This window comes from Protopterus annectens, chromosome 1.part1, assembly GCF_019279795.1.
Source record: "Protopterus annectens isolate FY-2018-M chromosome 1.part1, PAN1.0, whole genome shotgun sequence".
NCBI classification, from domain to species: Eukaryota; Metazoa; Chordata; order Ceratodontiformes; family Protopteridae; genus Protopterus; species Protopterus annectens.
The window spans coordinates 531301987-531320726 of record NC_056726.1 but is presented as its reverse complement, the minus strand read 5'-3'; the positions used below and the strand labels follow the sequence as shown (position 1 = coordinate 531320726).

The following is an 18740-nucleotide window of genomic DNA, read 5'->3' as shown; positions in this document are numbered from 1 at the left end:
ATTTATAAATATTGCACTTACACAGTTAGAAAGTTGATAAACAGGTTTTGCATTAGATTGAATTTTCTTAAGGATATGAAGTCTGAAAATCAAATGCCTGTCAGCTTTCTGACTTCAGTGTTCAATGATTTGCCGGTGATTTGACAGAAAACTGCAATTTTATGAAAAGCAGGCAAAAAAATCTGGACTTTCTGCAAAAATCTGTACTGTTGAGAGATATGGATGGAAGCCCTGAACCAACACCCATCAATCATTTTCATTTGTTTGACAAAGCCATTACAGCAGTGTTTTGCAGAGAGGTGGGAAAAGCCTTAAATTTGATTGGTATGTTGTGTGGGTGTTGGTAGCTGTGTTTGTGGAAGGTGGAGGTGTGCCTTTAAGTGTGGTGTGAATGTTATGGATTATGAAATGGAGAGATTAAGAATAAAATTGTGCTCAGTGAAGTCCCTAGCAATTTCATCACTGCTTGATTCAGACGTGGTGGTGCTGCGGTAGCGTTGTCGCCTCACAGTAAGATGTTCTGTTCGATTCTCAGCTAAAGCGTCTTCTGTGTGGAGGCATGTGTGAATGGGCGTACCTTCGTTGAAGGTTGTGCGTCAGGCCTGGCAAGTCTGTGCGTAAAAATCTACTGCCAGTCATTAGCGGACTGGAGTTCCGCTGTGGCGACCCCTAACCGGGAAATGCAGAAAGATACAACAACACTCCCCAGTGTTTGTCAGTACTATGTTTGAGTGCATTGTTTTGGAGTGTGGTATCACTGCTACAGCTGCTGTTACTCTTTCAATTCAAGTATCTGCTTTGGAAGTTTTCTCCAGGAGTCTGTTGCTGAGAGGATGAGAGAGATGCTACAGGTATACAACTAAGACAAACTAGATAAAGCAATAGTAAGAAAAAGTACTAGGTCACATCAGAGGCTTGGGAGTTCATTGTTAAGAAACTGAGAACTGTTGTAAAATTTACCATTAAATACCATAAGCTCAGGTTATACTATAAGAGAATAACTATGTAAAGATAACCATGTGAGCAGCCAAAATGCATTACAAGTTGAATATTTTACTGAGCACATTTTAAAAAATGGGTAGACTGGCCTAAACTCTGGATCGATGTGTTTGCTTTTTTTTTTTTTGTCCGTCCCCCCCCCCCCCGGGAAATGCTATTCAGAAGTGAAGCGACATACAAGGGAACAGATTTAGTGGCACACCAGGCTGTGATTTTTATTATGTTTGTCATGCAAAGCTGACTAAATAGTTGAATCTAGTAAAGCTGGAAATGTTAGACTGTAGCCCACTGAAGGAGGGGAGATGGGAGGAGTAACCAGGCCAAGAACTGAAACTTGCAAAACTGCTCCTTGTGAAAAGTCGTTTTTATCTCAGTAATTTGTTGACACTTTTGCAAGTTTCTTTCAGAGAATGTGTAGTACATCAGTAGGAGCAACATTTATAAAACTCAGCGCATACCAGTCAATGACACATGAGCTGCAGACTCTCAAACTTGGCAGTTTTTTTCAGGTGAATGGAAGTTGGCAACAAATGGTAGGGCTATTTGTTTTCAGTTTGTGCATTATGGGACAAATTTAGCTTTCCAAAGGAATCATGATGTCTGTCCCCATGAGGGCAGACAAGAGTAAAAACAAAATAAAATTAGGAATGAGTACTTATTTTGCTGCAGGCAGCTTTGGGAGGTGTAGTAAATCATGGCAAGATAAAAAATATATGTTTTCTTCATTATTTGCCCTTAGTGGTCCTTTAAGTCTAGGGTTTTACTTAACCTGTCAGTGGCATCCTGGACTAGTGTGACTCCACAATACAGGCACACTGATGAATGTGCTAATCTTAAGCTGTAGTTGGTTAACCTGTAAAATACCAAGCTCCTGCTGAGTGATATTACTGTGGGCTTTACCTCCTCCCCTCCCCTAAGATAACTCTGCTGACTTTGGCTAATCACTTTGACTCGCATATTTCCCATCCAGCTTCTTTAGCATTCAGGTCATCAGGGTCATAATTAGGGCTTTATTTCTCTGCCACTGAGACTGCCATTTTTGTTAGATGTTTGTGTATTGGTGTAAGCATTTTACTTTTTTAGTAGCTGTGTCTTCGTTTGCCTTACTAAACAAGTAGTAACTTTTAATATTTCTTTTCTTTTTTTTTTTTTTTTTTTTTTTTTTAAGTGGAATGCAGTAGCACTATGGGCCTGGGATATTGTGGTGGATAATTGTGCCATTTGCAGAAATCACATTATGGACCTCTGTAAGTATTCAGTATGTTGACAGCATACATATATTTCTTTGAGACTCAGGATGTTTTGTGGCATGTATTATTTTTTTAAGTAATGTGCACCAGATAGCTTTAAGTAGTCATTCTGGCCTCATTCACTCTTAAAAGTATTATATCAAAGTATATAATTCTAATTTTACAGGTGTACAAAATATGCATTATTGGAAAAGATCCATGAACACCAGCTGGAATTAATTGAAAAACGTTGGCATAAACACTTATTGCAAATTGTTTAAAGACATACTTAAGGAGGTTAGGACCATGTAGTCCTCTCCATAAATCCAACCACCAACCCCTTTTCCCATTTTTGTACATGGGGGTCAAGGTGTCACTTGTCACTTTAACACTGACTATCTTCTAGAGCCACGGGTCACACTGCCAGGTGGCTAGCCCTTTCTCGGTATGAAAATGGACTAAAGAAAAGAATGCTCGGGACAAGATGTGTGGGAATTGTCTAGACTTGTGAAAAATGGCTTGCTACCTCCACTATTTGTCTACAAACAGATGCGATGTAGGAACACTGGTAGAGTTAGTTTGCATCTGAAAGCTGACATTGGTATTGCATTGCATCCCCACAGCTGACCATTGGCTAGATTTGATGCCCGTACTCATCCATTGGTTGTACAAGTCCTTCCTTAATGCCCCAGACTTGCTCTGACCCAGCCTTGAGGCTGGTGAGGAGATCTTGGCATCCCAGTGTAGCATCATACTGCTTGTGTGTGTGTGTGTGTGTGTGTGTGTGTGTGTGTGTGTGTGTGTCTTTAAGCCCTAACCTCCCTTTATCCCTCTCACAAGCATGACTATATCCATTGGGTGCAATGGGGGGATACTACATTTCATATGGTCTCTGTGCCAACTCAGCCAATGTCTGCCTGCCTGTTCCTGTGCAGAATATGCATCCCTTGCTTGTCCTCAGCCTCTACTAGAGATATAATAAGAAAGGCATCCGTGTGTGTGACCCTCCCCAATAGGCGTCATCATCCATGCCTTACTGTGCTTCAGGCACCTGATCCACTAGTCGAACCTGGGCCACCTGGACTGTAGTCAGAGCTTTATCTGTCTACACCACTGTGCATCCTTGAAAGCTGAAATTGAATGCAGTGAAGTGCAGAGTTGAAGGACAACTTTTAATTGTGATGGGTTGAATTCAGTGACAGTAAAATAGGCAAGACATAGTATTTACCTAGAGAAAAAAAGAGAAAAGAAAACTTGGGAGTGATGGTACAATACTTTGGGTACACGAAAAGGGATGTGGAAAGGCTAGTGTCCATTGCTGTTCTACCACTGTACACTTCATCTGCGGGACTGTGCCTGGAATATTATATATTGTTGTGGAGATCTTCAGAGAAGACTGGTGGAAAAATCATTGACTGAAACTAAATGCCAAAAATGCATTGTATCCTTTGGGAAGTCATCTACCCCAGGGAACTACCACAATAAGAATACACCCTAAGAGCTGACCCAGTTCAGGATTTGGGAACTTAAGTGGACAGTGACCTAACTTTTAACCAACATGTGTCTGTTGTATGAAAGTACTTGTATATTCCACAGCTAGTAAACATAGGGGTTGTGTTTGATCTTGGGATGTCATTGTCACCATTTACTCAACCATCATTATGTCAGTCATTGAATATAATGCCCTCTTTGGCATGGATTTCTTCAGACGCATGCAACAACTGGAACGCTGACAGAGATACCTTTCTGAAAAGATAGAAAGTTAAGGCATCCTGCATGGACCGACTCAAAGCCCTATTACTGTACTTGGTATCCTGCTTACTGCTAAGAGGTGACGTGTGTTTGGAATAGTATGCATGCTCTGTCCCATTACTGATGGATTTACTGCACATTAGCAAGTCAGATGGCATCAGAAATACTCTGCCTAGGGATCTAAATGTCTTCTGCAACACCAAAGAATGGGGCAGGTGCATCTTGCAGAGGATACCGCTGCTGTGTAACGGACTTCTCATACACATAAAACAAAGCTCATTCCTGTCCATATTAAAGTGCAACTTAGGTCTGTTGATGGGAAACAGAAAATTTACTGCAATGACTGTCCCCTGTACTACGTATGGACAGAGGCAGCTCCTTATTGCTTTATTCCATGCACGGGTCCCCTCAAATTATCTGTGGTATGATCCCAGTTATTTTCACTAGAAGTAATATATAATTATTAACCATAGAATGGGTAAAGTCTATCTATAACCAAGTGGGACAGATTATTTTGAGCACAAAAAGGGATATTGGTTAGGCTTAAAATGACCTGCAAGGGTAGACAGCATAGTAGTTACCGCTGAACTTGTAAGACCAAAGTGACTGGATATGCAGGGTAGGTTAATAAAAATGTTTATCAAGACTGTAGAATGAATAAAGACATAATATAGCAGCACATACTGTGAAAGAAAGTAAGGCGAGCTGGTGGACATTTGAATTGCTCATGTTGTGGGCCAAGTTGTAATTTGGTTGTAGCTGAAAGGAAGATGTTTCAGATGTGAAAGTTATTTGTAGAAGATGGAATTTAGTTTGGCTGGAGCAATTTGAAAAGAGCAGCTGAATTGTGAAGAGGTGCAACAGTCAGTTTAGCTGTGTAGTCCATTGTTGCTGTTTATGTATGTCACTGTTGCTGTACTAATGGAGGTCTAACATCTGGCCTGACTTTCACCTTTCAGACTGGGTGACTGTCTACCCCTTAGTGATGTTAGTGTGTTTCCTATATAAAACTGGCACCTGGCCACACCATTTTGATCCTTCTTGCTGTAGTTCATGGGACACTTTCATCTGTAATTCTGCTTTGTTTGACCTGCTCCAGATCTCAGTTCAGATAAGTACTGCTTTGAGGAAATGTTGCCTTTGTAGTTGTTAGGCTGACTAGATAAGGTAGTACTTTATTATTAATATTAATAATGATGATGATAATTATATGTTGCCAGGGGGGTGTTGGACAGCAGAGTATGCATTAAATGTATTCCTGCTCCTAAGAAACAAGGCAGATGTTCTTGTAGTAGGCAAATTCCATATAAAGATATCCACAGCTATTGTGCAGTCTGCCTAATACCTGAAAGCAATGTTAAGATGCATACATAATTATATTTCAAGCACTGGTATTAATGCCCTTTTAGCTTGCCAGTGTACCAAAACACTTGTTCCCATAGTAAATGTCCAGGCTGCTGTTAAAAATATCTAAACTAGTACTTGTGTAATGTAATTTGGTAGTCTGTTCCATGCATCAGCTACTCTGTCAGAGAACCAATTAGTACACTTCTCATTCCTATAGAAATCTTCTGCATAGGTTGTCTGATGATTCTCTAGTTCTTTTTAATAATCCCAAACACTTCCAGAGATATTTGTCTTTAAATGCCCTATGTGCTTGAATAAGATCTCCTCTTGAATATCTGTAAGAGACACTGTACAAGTTCAGATATTTTAATCTTTCATAATAACTTAAATTTTCACATCCGTGGATGCCCTTGGTATGTTCCGCTGTACTCCTTCCAGTTTACTCATGCTTGTTTTCTTATAGGGTTTCCATATTGTTATTCCATACTCTAGTTTGGGTTTAATGTAACTACAACAAACAATAACTTCGCTTTTGATTTCCTAGACTTAAATATTTTATACAACCTACAGTTCTATAACTGTCAACCAATTGGTTGATATGATTAGAAAAACTCATAGCTGAATCTACCCACATACCCAGGTCCTTAAATGAGTCTACAGTTTCAATCGCTGTGTGCTGTATTAAATATTCACCTTTCAGTTTGTCTCCCAAATCTCATATGCTTAATTTTTTATGTATTTATCAGCATATTATTTTCCTGTGCCCAAATGGTCAATTTTGTCAAGTTATTTTGCAGACATGCCTTTTATGTAACACATGTAATCAGTTTACCCAATTTCAGATTGTCTGTATATAGACTGTAGAACACCTCAGATGAAATATTTAGGGCCGAAAGGTGCAGTCTAAAGAAGTAAGGGCCTAGGACAGAGCCCTATGGGACACCCTGACTGTAACCAAGGATTTCACCTGTCCAGTTGCTGTATGATACTTGCCATGTCCTTTTTGTAAGCCATGCAGCTATCCATCTTATCACAAGTACAGCAATACCTAGTTGTACTAATTTTTTGATCAGTGTTTTGTGTATTACCCTGTCAACTGCTGAAGTTAAATCTATATAAATTACATCTCAGCACAATTTTTCATTCATAGCTGTTATATTGTTGTAGAACATCATGTTACAGGTGGTAATAGATCTGTTTTCAACATATGCATGCTGGTATATGGTTTCAAGTCTCAACCTTTCCAGTTCTGACAATAACGTAACCAGTATTACCTTCTCCATTATTTTTCCACAACATGAAAGTAGACTTAAGGGCCTAAATGACTCTGGGATATCTTGTTCTTATAGAAATATATCCCCCTGATGTTGTGTGCCTAGATCCTGATGTTAAACATTTTTTTGAATTTTTTTTTTTGTACTCCATTTCTCTTTCAAAACTTTCCACATTCCATCTGCAGTTTTTCCACTGAACACTTCACTCTAGTTAGTTTTACATAGTGACTGTTTTGCTTCCATATAATTTGTAATTAACTTTCTGTACATTGGTTTATATTTCAGTTTGGCTGAATTTATCTAGCAAGAAATTAGCCTTTATAAATCCATGATCATTGCAAGTCAATGGTGGTAAAACTTGACTTGAAGTAACAGTATTTTTTTAGGAACACAAACAATGTCTAGTATGTTTTGTCCCCTGGTAGGTTTTTTACAATCTGAAGCAATTGTTCCTGAATGTACATTGTGAATAATTTCCTTCTGTCATCGTGGAATCAATATTATTCCAGTCTGTTTCTGGTAAATTTAAGTCCCCAGCTAATATCATTCTCCCCTTCTGTGTTTCTTGCAAGAAATTTATGAATTCCTCTAGGTCATCAGCACTTGACTTTGATGGTCTATACACTCCTCCTTCTTTTGGCTTTTCCCGGTTACGGGTCGCCACAGCAGATCATCTGTCCGCTCATGATTGGCAGTAGAGTTTTTTACAGTGTCGAGTTGCCAGTCCGGCGCCCAACCTTCCACGGAAGGCACATGCATGCACTCACACCTAGGGCCATTTATAGTGTGTCCAATCCACCTAAGCATGTCTGGGATGTGGAAGGAAACCGCAACACCCGAAGGAAACCCACGTGACCACAGGGAGGACATGCAGACTCCGCACAGAAGGCACCCCAGCCGAGGATCGAACCAGAGAACCTCTTACTGTGAGGTGACAATGCTAACCGCTGCACCACCGTGTTTCAGGGTTGTCTTTATTGTCAGCTGCACAGTCTATAGTATTGGTGCTATCATTTGAATATGTAATAATCACAGGTCTCATAATTATCTTTAATCCCGATCATAACACCTCCACTTGATGTTTTGTTAGAGCATCTGTTACAGTAAAAACTTTTATACCCTGACAGAACTGGTTTCCATTCATTGTTTTTTAACCATGTTTCTCAAACAACAACAGTATCAATCTTGTGGGAACGTAGCAAATTTTCCAATAAAAAAAAAATATTATTAATGCTCCTAGCATTAACAACCATCAGAGATGCATCAAATGTTGCTGTCTGTTAACTGTTAAATTTTCGACCTGGCAAAAATTCTGCCTAATGTTTGTCAAATATTGTGAAATACCTGCTGCAAAAATTCTCTTTCCTGATCTTGACATGTGCACGCCATCCAGGCTGAACACGTGCCCAAAACTAGGCTTTGACTATCTACACTTCCATTTTTTAAAACCGTACATTTTTTCCATCTAGGTATTTACCCCAAAAATCTTTTAATTAACAGTGACCTGACTATCCTTTTTTATAGGTGATTTGTAAAAAATACATCCTAACACCCAGTACAAGCTGTACAATCTGAAGGCTCTCAGTTGCCTACTAACAGTCAAAGAATCCTTGTGGATGACTGCATTTGTACCAACATGAATAAAAACTGATCAGTACTTTCTTACATTAAGTCATTCCAAGGCTTGTCTCGCATCTTCTATTTTAGCTCCTGGCAAGCATAACACTATTTGATGTTCATTATCTTCTCTGCAAATATAAGTATCAGTTTCTCTAGTAATGGCATATGCAATTACAAGACTATCTTTGCTGGCCAGTTGTGAAGAATCTTCAACTTCTAATACAGTAAATATCTGCTCTATCAATTGTTATGAAGATCTTAATCACCATTAATCTTGTTAATCCCACTGTTTTCATTGTGTATTAAATTCTCATCCAACTGGTATTGCAAATCCACAGCTTGAGCCATGTAGTCAACATCTGTCTTTCTTCTTTTTTCTTACAGTAATGTTCTTCAGTCATTCTACTTAAAATTTTGATTTCTTCCTTTACAACTGACCCTTGCCTCTTTTTCCTACCTTCTCTGTTGGAAAAACTATGCCTTTTTCTATAGACTGAGGGATGTTATGTAGTCCAATCTCGCCTACATTCTTACCTGTGGGTTCTGAGCTGAACGTCTGCTCCGACTCGGCCATACTTTTTAGCTCTAAGTCTTTCTATTGGCTGGGTTAAGTGGTATACCATGCTGCACTGCTCTCTCTCCCCAGATCTCGTTTGCCGCTCGTGTAGCTCAGACATGGTCTCGCTCTTGGCTTTGGCTAAGTACCCCTTTCCTTATATCAGAGAAGTTTTTTGCAAAAAAGCTATTTTAATAGCTGTTGTGTGTGTTCTTGTCTGTATTGTGGAAAAGTTGTGTTTTTCTTGATTGCGTATTCTGTGGTATCCCACTAGCTGTTTCCAACGGGCTAGGCCCGTTGAGGACCTAGTCTGTCCCCTTGCTTTCCTTGTGTGCTAAAGTTTTCCTGTGGACTAAAACCGTTTAAATTAGAGGAATTAGTCCTCCCCCCTTGTATTTGTGTCTGAGGATCGTTTGAGATCTTTGTGGTGTTCTGTCTGTTGCTTGGCTTGTTCCCGCGCTTGTGACCGCTGGTCTATTTTTCAGTTAGTTACTTGTTGGTTAACTGTATGTCCAAAGATACTAAGGAGCATAAGCCCTCGGGCTTCAAGAAGTGCTCCAAGTGCCGTTATAAAATGTCCATTACTGATGGACACTCTGTGTGTACTCTTTGGGAGCGATTTATCTCCAGGAATCATGTAGTTTCTGTCATGCCTTTAGTCCGCATGTTCTTCAGGAAAGGAAGAACAAATTGATTTTGAAGGGACTTCTGAAACCCTCCTTTGAGGATGGTCTGGAGAGTGCTTCCAGCTCTAAGGCAAAATCTTCAAAAGCAAAAAAGCGATCTCCGGCTCCATCAGTCTCCTCGGAGCCACCGGAGAGGATAGCAAAGTCTTCATCGACATCCTCAGCTCCATTGTCCTCGGGGCCGCAGGAAGTGTCAGTGGTTATGGAACCTGCTTCGGCTCCAATTTTCTTGGAGCCTGTTCGGAGCCGGTCGCCTAGCATTAGGCCAGTATCCCCTCCTCGCAGGTCCCCTTCAGAGAGGAGGTCTTGATCTCCTTCCCTATCCTCCAAATCTTCCAGGACTTTTTATCAGATGTAGACGTTGATAGTGGTGCAGAGTCTTTTTCAGTCACCGGTATTGGCAAAATTGTTCTCTGCTCCTACCCAGTCTGCTCCTGAGCCGGTCCCTCAACCTGCATCGATACTTCCTCCTCTGAGCACATCTCAGCTTTCAGAGCCGGAGTGCTCAGCTCCATGTGATGTCCCTAGGTCGGTTCCGACAGCCCCTCCTGGCTTATCGGTTCCGATGTCGGCACCATCCACGGGGTTCAGGACTCGGAATTCTTTGGTCTGATCCATGGGAGAGGCTTCGGGACACCTCTCGGCGCTTCGTCGCGGGGAAGCCTGACTCCTGTCTCTGCTTCGGAGGCTGGTCGTTCTTCGGATCTGGGAGGACCGACCAGCCTGCGAGGCCATGCGGAGAGTGCTGGCCAGGTCGTCAGCGGCATCACACAGGTCGGTCATTTTGTCCCTTACAACACCGGTGGAGATCTTTGATCGCCATCTATCTCTGGACAGCGGAGCCCCAAGGCCTCAGGGTACCCCCACGAGTGGTCCCCATATTTCTGAGGGCCCCTCAGAGTTTTTGCCTGAGGAGCCACCCAGAAAGAAAACGTGCAAGAGGAAGCACATAGATTCCCAGGACGAGTCTAGTACTATGGACCGGTACGGGAAGCGTACGTTTTCTTCAGCGACCTTTATCTTACGGTCACTGAATTAGTTATCACACTTTACATGGCTCCAGAGAGATCTCCTCAAGGAGCTTGGAGATACTCTCACAGGTAATGTTTCTAAGGCGGTGGCCCAGAAGGTCAACGCTCAGATGTCTACCCTCAATTCTATTGCAGACTCCTCCATGAGGCTAATCTCCTACGCAGCCGAGGGAGCGAGTAGGGCAGCAAGTTCAGGAGTTGCTCTTAGGAGGCAGGCCTGGATGCGCCTTTGTCATTTCATGGAGACCTTCAAGTCTTCATTCACCGACGCCCAGTTTGATGGTTCCTCTTTGTTCGGAACGAAGGTGAAAGACACTCTCACTAGGTGCGAGCAGGAGGGAAAAACTCTGTCTGCCGTAGCAGTCCGTTTTTCCCTTCCCTCTAGGCCTTATCCCAAGGCCCAGAGGGGTGGCAAAATGTGGTTCAAGAAATCGCAGAGGTTTTTTTCCCAGTGCACAAAGTGAGCCCCCCCCCTCCAGAGGCAGGGGAGGGGGTGGTTACTCGGGGAGACGCCACCCTAGGGGCAGAGGAGGCCCTTGCAACTCAGGAGACCACGATTCCTTTCGTGGTTCTCCCTACCACTGCTCCTGATGGGAGGCCTGACTGTGTGTTTCTGGAGTCAGTCGGGGGTCGAATCTCATTATACCCAGAGGCCTGGCAAGGTATCACCCAGGACCAATGGGTTCTACAAATAATTTCTGGAGGATATGTCATTCCCTTCTCGTCAAATCCCCCTCCAGTCAAGAAAATCCTGGATGTTCCACCCAGTCAAACGGATTATGCAGCTTCAGAAGTTTCAAAGCTGCTAGAAAAAGGAGCCATCCAACATGTCCCCTCAGACCAGATCGGATTAGGGACTTACTCCAGATTCTTTTTGGTGCCGAAAAGGACAGGGGACCGGAGACCCATTTTAGATCTCAGCCGATCGAATACCCATGTGCAAATGTCCAAGTTCCGAATGGTCACATTGCAGTCTATTCTCCCATTGTTAGGAAAAGTGTGGATGTGATCCATCGACCTCAAGGATGCTTAACTACCACATAAAGATGGACAGGGCATCCAGAAGTCACCCACGCTTCCGGCTGGGAGCCAGTCACTTTCAGTTTCGAGCCCTGCCCTTTGGTCTCACCACAGCCCCCAGGGTGTTTACCAAATGCATGGCAGTGGTGACTGCTCACTTGAGACGTCGGGGATTCCAAGTGTTTCCATACCTGGATGACTGGCTCCTTACTGCCACCACCAGACATCTACTACTTCAGACCAGGGACGCTACTATCAACCTATGTCAACAGTTGGGCATCACATTGAACTGGGAAAAATCTGCCTTGTTGCCCTCACAGCGTCTCACTTTTATAGGCGCCGAATTAGACACTGTCCTCATGTGGGCTTTTCTACCACAGGAAAGAATCGGAGTCCTACAACAACAGGTTTACGCCTTGCGCCCTCTGAGAAGAGTGAAGGCAAGTCGGGTCCTCCAGTTGTTGGGGACAATGGCTACTACGATTATGTTAGTCCCTCTGGCAAGGGTACATATGAGGCTTCTTTACATATGAGGCTTCTTCAATGGCGACTCTTCGCCCAGTGCTCTCCAACGTCTTCCACTTTCTCAACCTGTTCTACTCCCAGACAGGTGCAAACAGGATCTCAGTTGGTGGTTTTGCACCGACAACCTAAATGCAGGAAAGTCCTTCGTTCCTGCGCCCCCGGTTGCCACGGGGACCACGGATGCCTCCCAGATGGGGTGGGGGGGCATTATCTAGGCAGGACAGTCCAAGGCACGTGGCAAGAGCACGAGATGTATCTGCATATCGGTGTCCTGGAGATGAGAGCTGTGCTACTAGCGTTGCAAGCACTTGAGAGTTTTCTTCCTCTTGGGACTATTGCAATCCACTCAGGCAATATGTCAGTGGTGTGGTATCTGAACAAGCAGGGAGGAACCAAGTCCTATCCCCTTTGCAGAGAGGCCATGCGAGTGTGGCAGTGGGCAGTGTCTTCCCAATTTTTTCTGGTAGCAACGCACATTCCGGGGAAGTCCAATGTGATCGCAGACCGGCTAAGCAAAGCTATTCTGATGCGTTACGAGTGGTCCTTGAACTGTCAAGTTGCGGAGCAGATCTTCCGCAGGTGGAGTCGGCCTTGCTGCGACCTTTTTGCCAGCCCCCTCCATGCCAAATGCAGTAGCTACTTCACCCTGATTCCCCCCCTCAGGGGGAGTCACCCAGGGACGCTCTAGTCCACGATTGGCCCTCCGGTCTACTTTATGCCTTCCCTCTGGTTCCCTTGCTGTCAAAGGTTATTCAGAAAGAGCAATCCTTGGGAAGCAAAATTATTCTGATTGCCCCACACTGGCCTCGTCAAATTTGGTTTCCCTTTCTCCATCCCCATCTCATGGACGCTCCTTGGATTCTGGACCCACAACTAGACTTACTGACTCGCATGTCAGGGCAGCTCCATCCCTCTCTTCGGACCCACCGGTTGATAGCCTGGCTACTCCACTTCCGTCATTAGTTAGGCTTCACCAGTTTTCGCTGGAGGTGGTTCATATTTTATCTTCCTCTCATAAGCCTTCGACCAGGAAGATTTATTACAGCAAATGGAAGAGGTTTTCAATCTGGGCAAATGCCAAAAAGATTAACCCTTACACTGCTCCAATTTCGTCTGTATTGGAGTTCCTGTCTATGCTTTTTAACCAGGGTTCAGCGGCTGCAACCATTAAAGTCCAATTGGCGGCGATTTCTACCTTTCATGTCGCAGACGAACCTAGTCTAATGGCACATAGACTCTCTAAGGCTTTCCTGAAGGGCACTTTGTTACTTCGTCCTCCGGTCTCGGAACCTGTTATGCCTTGGGACTTAAACTTTATTCTACAGGGTCTTACTTCACCCCCCTTTGAGCCTGCAGCCACTTGCGATTTAAAATTATTAACTTGGAAGACTGTCTTTTGGTAGCCATCACGTCAGCCAGACGTGATTCGGAGCTTCAAGCTTTATCAATCCAACCCCCTTATTTGATTTTTCATAAGGACAGGGTTTCTCTCAGACAGAACCCTTCCTTACTTCCCAAAGTAGAGTCAGTTAGTAACCTTAACCAGTCTATTGAATTGCCAGTGCTTTTCCTCAGTTCTCAAACAAGGCAGAATTCAAATTTCATCAATTGGATGTGCACAGACAATTACGTTTTTATTTGCACAGAACGAAAGACCTCAGAAAATCTGATCAGCTGTTTTTCATTTTCAGAAAACAGAATTGTGTCTCCTGTTTCCAAAGTCATGTTGTCCAGGTGGATTTCCAGTTGTATTTCTTTCATTTATACATCTGGGGGAAAAGATTTACCGTTCGGGTGAAGGCTCACTCCACCCGGTCTGTATCTACATCTACAGCTTTTCAGGCCAGATTGTCTATGGATATTATTTGTGCTGCGGCTACTTGGGCATCTCCTCACACCTTTGTTACTCATTACAAGTTAGATGTGGTATCTAGGGGCAGGTCTTCCTTTGGTTCCACAGTGTTCAGGAGTATTTTCCACTGAGCCTGCCAGGATTTAGGTGCTGGGGACGATGTCCCACGGGTAAGAATGTAGGCAAGATTGGACTGCATAACATCAAGAAGTTATGTGCTCACCATAACGTTCGATGTATGTAGTCCATCTCGCCTCACATTCTTACTTACCCCCCTCCTTCCCCCATCCTGGAGGATCTGGAGGTTAGGCCTGGTTTCCGAGTTCCCTTCATTCTTGGTTTGTTTTTCCTTTCCTTAGGTGGTGGTATGCATGGAGAATGAGTGCTGGTGCTCGCAGCAAACTAGATCTGGGGCTAGAGAGTAGTGCAGCATATGGGATACCATCTTAGCCCAGCCAATAGAAAGACTTTGAGCTAAAAAGTATGGCCGAGTCAGAGCAGACATTCGGCTCCGAACCCACGGGTAAAAATGTGAAGCGAGATGGACTACATACACCGAACGTTATGGTGAGTACATAACTTGTTTTCTGATATAAAAATATCATCATTGCTTGTAACCTGTGTGTTACATAAACAAGCAGTGTCCTTTTTACTCTGTAAAGAAAAAGAGAGTATACACAGTCATTAATCATGTTTTTTTCTTCCTTGTTATTTGTTGTGAACTTCTTTCTTTGTTTCCTTCAAAACAGACTGGATTCTCAGATTGCTGAATACTTGCATCTAGAATTCCAAAGTTGTCAGGGTGTTCATGTTGTTTCAAAAGGGGTTGAAAGATCTTTGCAGACAATAAATGCATCATTTTCTAAATGTGTTCTATTTGTTCTATACCTAACATTATTTATTTCATCATTCCAGTCATTAATGTATGAAACAACAGATGTCCTTTTATTCTCATGTTGCAGTGATCCTCCACGTCAGGCGACCCGAACGTCGGCTCCTATACAAAAGCTTTCAGCCTGGTTGCTGTTGGTGTGTGAGACGTCACACTTAGGGCCATAAACCAGAGACCGTAAATGTGATGTCTGCACACACACGCACCTCAGAACTTTTCTGCTGCAGTTGAATGTCAGATTGCATCGCTCCTCTTTATCAAGACGTCCAAAGCCACGTACCCCGTTGGGGATTTCTTACTTTTACTACTTGCTTGAGCTTGGTTTGCTGTTTTTTTACACTGGCCGATGTCCACTTAGAAGTGCTGATGTGGGTGTTGAATTCCACAGAAGAACACCCATGTCTTTTGTCTAAGCTGGGAACGCAACCATACCTCCTGCACCTTCTGCCAATCCTTCGTCCATACAACTCTTGCAAGCCGTTTGGCTGCCCTTGACCTATACTTAGAAAATCAAAGGCTTAAGAAGCTAGCCCTTAGGATGGATCCGGAATCGGCCGAACTGATAGAACCACCAAAGAAAAAGGCCATAGTTTTGCGGCATACCACCACTGCCTCTCTGTCATCGGATGCCTTGCCAACCACCGATTTGTAGAGGTTGAGGGACATCCACTAGAACCGCCTGCTTCTATGGCTCCCCTCAAGGTACCCGTATCTGAAGCACCAGTCAAGACATCCACGGAGATGTCTCAGATGTTGGTTATTCCCAATGTCGAGGGGGAACTAGGTTCTACTGGACACCCTTCTGGATCTCAGGAATCCAAGTCTCCTTCATAGGTAGGTACTAGGCTATCCGCCCAAGGGTCTAAGTAAGCCTAGCCAACAAGGTTCCCTGGCTTATGCCACCAAAGAAAGTTAATTTCCTGTGCCCCTGTCAAGCAGAGCCACAGAAGTTATCCCTTGGGTGCATTTCCTATTTCTCATCCACTCATCAAGATTTTTCTTGAGTGTTAATGAGGAACTTTGCCATAGATGGGTAGCTTGTTCCAGAGTGTAGGAAGTCTCTGGGACAGGAATCTATCCCTCCAGCATGTCCTGTTTATTGTGGTGACAAGGTTTAGGTCCCTAGAGCATGTAGCTCAGAGGGATTGGGATTTCTTTAGGTGTAGTATGTCCAAAAGCTCTGGGTTTAACGTAGCTTTGTATGTTAGGCAGAGATCTCCTCGGAGTAGGCAATATGCTACAGAGTAAAGCTGGAGTTTTTTGAGACTGCCAGTGTAGGGCATCTGTTTGAGGCCAGTAATCCTCTTTGTGAGATACTTCTGTGGCCTTTCCATCTGCTGCAGATGTCTTGTGAGGTACATTCCAAAAGGGGTGTTGTACTCTATAATGGGAACAATGACCTCTCTTTTCCTGGATGAGAACCCTTTTATGATGAGGTGTGCCACACAGAAGGATTTCCTGACTACTGTGGCGATGTGATTGTCGAAGGAGAGACTACTGTCCACCTGGGTCCCAAGGTGCCTCATCACACATTTGGCGTTAAGTAGACTGCCATTTATGTGGTAGTTTGTGGTTACAGAGTTTTTACCAAAGGGGATGACAATGCACATTTTGGCATTGAGCTTGAGGCCATGCCTCTGACACCAGGTATCTCTGTGAGGCCGTTCTCTAGGATGTCCACATCATTTGGGGACTCTACTGTGGCTCCTAGTTTGCAGTCATCTGCGAACTTCATTGGCCAGAGGCCTTCTATGTTGGCCTGTACTTCAGAGAAGTAGATACCAAACAGGAGAGGTGCCAGGACTGAACCCTGTGGTACTCAACTTGTCACTGGTTTGAAGTCAGATTTGGAGTCTCAACTTCGTGTGTGGGTTCTGTCAGTGAGCCAGCTGGCAACCCATCTTGTGACATCGGGATTTATACCTAGTTTAGTGAGTTTAGCTATAATTCCAGAATGGGGGATGGTGTCGAAAGCCTTGGCGAGGTCAAGATAGACTGTGTGAACCATCTTACCCTCGTCTACTGCTTTGGTGACTGCCTCAAAGAAGTCGATCAGGTTCAGAAGGCATGATCTGCCTTTCACAAACCCGAACTGGGTGATTCCGGAGTTTGGAGGTTACCAATGTCATTGAGTTCCATGATGATACGTTCCATGACCTTGCAGACCAGGCTCGTCAGGCTAATAAGGTGATAGTTCCCAGGATCAGTGGTGGCTCCCCCTTTGTGGAGTGGGATAACTGTTGCTGTGCGCCATTTAGTGGGCACAAAGCCTGATGTGAGACTATGACTGAACATGGTACTTGGTGGGGAGCCAGTTCGTTCTGAAGTTCGTGTGAAACGAAGCCTGGGATGTTATCTGGTCCCATGGATGCTGTACTTTTGGTTTTAGAGTGTGCAGCTTTTACCTGCATAGATGTGATTACAGGGACTCTGCATTCTTCCTGTATAGATATGGGCCCTTTAGGGGGTGACAAGGGGGTAAAGTTAGCACTGAACCTATCTGCCAGGATGTTGGCAATATCAATTGGTTCTGTAATTTTCATGCCGTAGTGCTGCAACTCAGAGCAGATCTGGGTGTTGCCATTGTGATTCTTGAAATAGCTATAGAATGCTTTGTGGTTGCCCTTAGAATCTAGTGGCAATTTTGTTTTCGTAGCTAGCTTTGGAGGATCTTATAAGGGATCTCATCTTCTTACTGAGGCTGACCAGGGAGCTCCTCCACTCATGGGATTTTACTCTCTTTTGCAACAGTTTCTTCCTTCTGTTGTAGAGTTTGTTTATGGCAGGGGACTGCCAGATTGGCTTCCTTTTCTTGGAGAATAGCATCTTGGTTCTGTTTGGGATAGCACTATCCATGCACTCATGTAAGTGCTTATAGAGTGCATTTGTGTAGGATTCAGCAGTCATAACTGTATTGTCCATCTGCATGGGTATCATGAAGTTCGCCACTTCTGTCTTAAGAAGCATGAAGTTGGCTTTGGAGAACTTTTTTACCATGGTTTCCTTAATGATGGGTGGGGGCGGGATGCTGATATCTAGGGTGATTAGCTTATGGTCTGATCTGACCAACGAGGAGTTGACTTCAGGTGTGGAACACCGGTCACTCATGTTGGTAATGACTAGGTCTAGGATATTATTGCCCCTGGTGGGTGTGTGGATAAGTTGATCCAGGACATTGGAATTTATGAATTCCAGAAAGCATTGAGCAAAGGAGTTGGTGCATGAGTAGTTTTCCCAGTGGGGTAGTTGAAATCGCCCATTATTAGGGTGTTTGGTTGAACCCTACTATTTTCCAGTATATCAAGAAAAGAGGAGTGTGAATCCTGGTGCATGGTGGGGGATCTGTAGCAAGCTACAATTTGGATTGCAGTTTTGGCCAGAGTTAGTTGTACTTAGATAACCTTGGATGCATTATGATGCACAACTAACCTGGAGGTGTGGATATCCTTAATGAATATGGACATGCCTCCGCCTTTGGTGTTCTGGTCCAAGTTAGATGGCCGAAAAGTGTGATATGAGTTATAGCATGGTAATGCAGGGGTGCTTTCTAGAGCCTTGAACCAGGTCTCAGTCACTGCACAGATATCGATGTTCTCCATTTTAAGGAATGCCTTGAGTGAGTGCATTTTGAGATTTAGACTTCTAGCATTGAGTAGCATTACCCTCAGTTTTTGCTTGCCTGTTCCTGTTAAGGTGGTGAATTTGTCATTTGAACCTTGCCTAAAAAAGGCACTATAGGTGCGGCAAGAGCCTTAGCCAGTGTCTGGAATCCCAAGGGCAACAGGTGCAGGCCATCTCTGGCAAAGCATCGTGGTCTGTCGACCATGTCATCCCAAGCAGACAGATACTGGATCCCCTTAGAATGACACGAGAAGCTTAGACAATTGTTGAAGTCAATCATTTTATCCTTGTACTGCGGTATCATTCCGGGCAGTGGCAGAATGCAACTTGGGGCTA

At 43.7% G+C, this 18740-nt stretch overlaps 1 protein-coding gene across 1 annotated transcript in view; it reads left to right on the top strand.

Moving 5' to 3' along the window:
• RBX1 (ring-box 1) overlaps positions 1-18740 on the top strand; it is a 370179-nt gene that overhangs the window by 62751 nt on the left and 288688 nt on the right. Inside the window, exon 2 of the mRNA XM_044076508.1 lies at positions 2168-2246. Coding sequence (XP_043932443.1) covers positions 2168-2246 — 79 coding nt within the window. The remainder of the gene's footprint in view (positions 1-2167; positions 2247-18740) is intronic.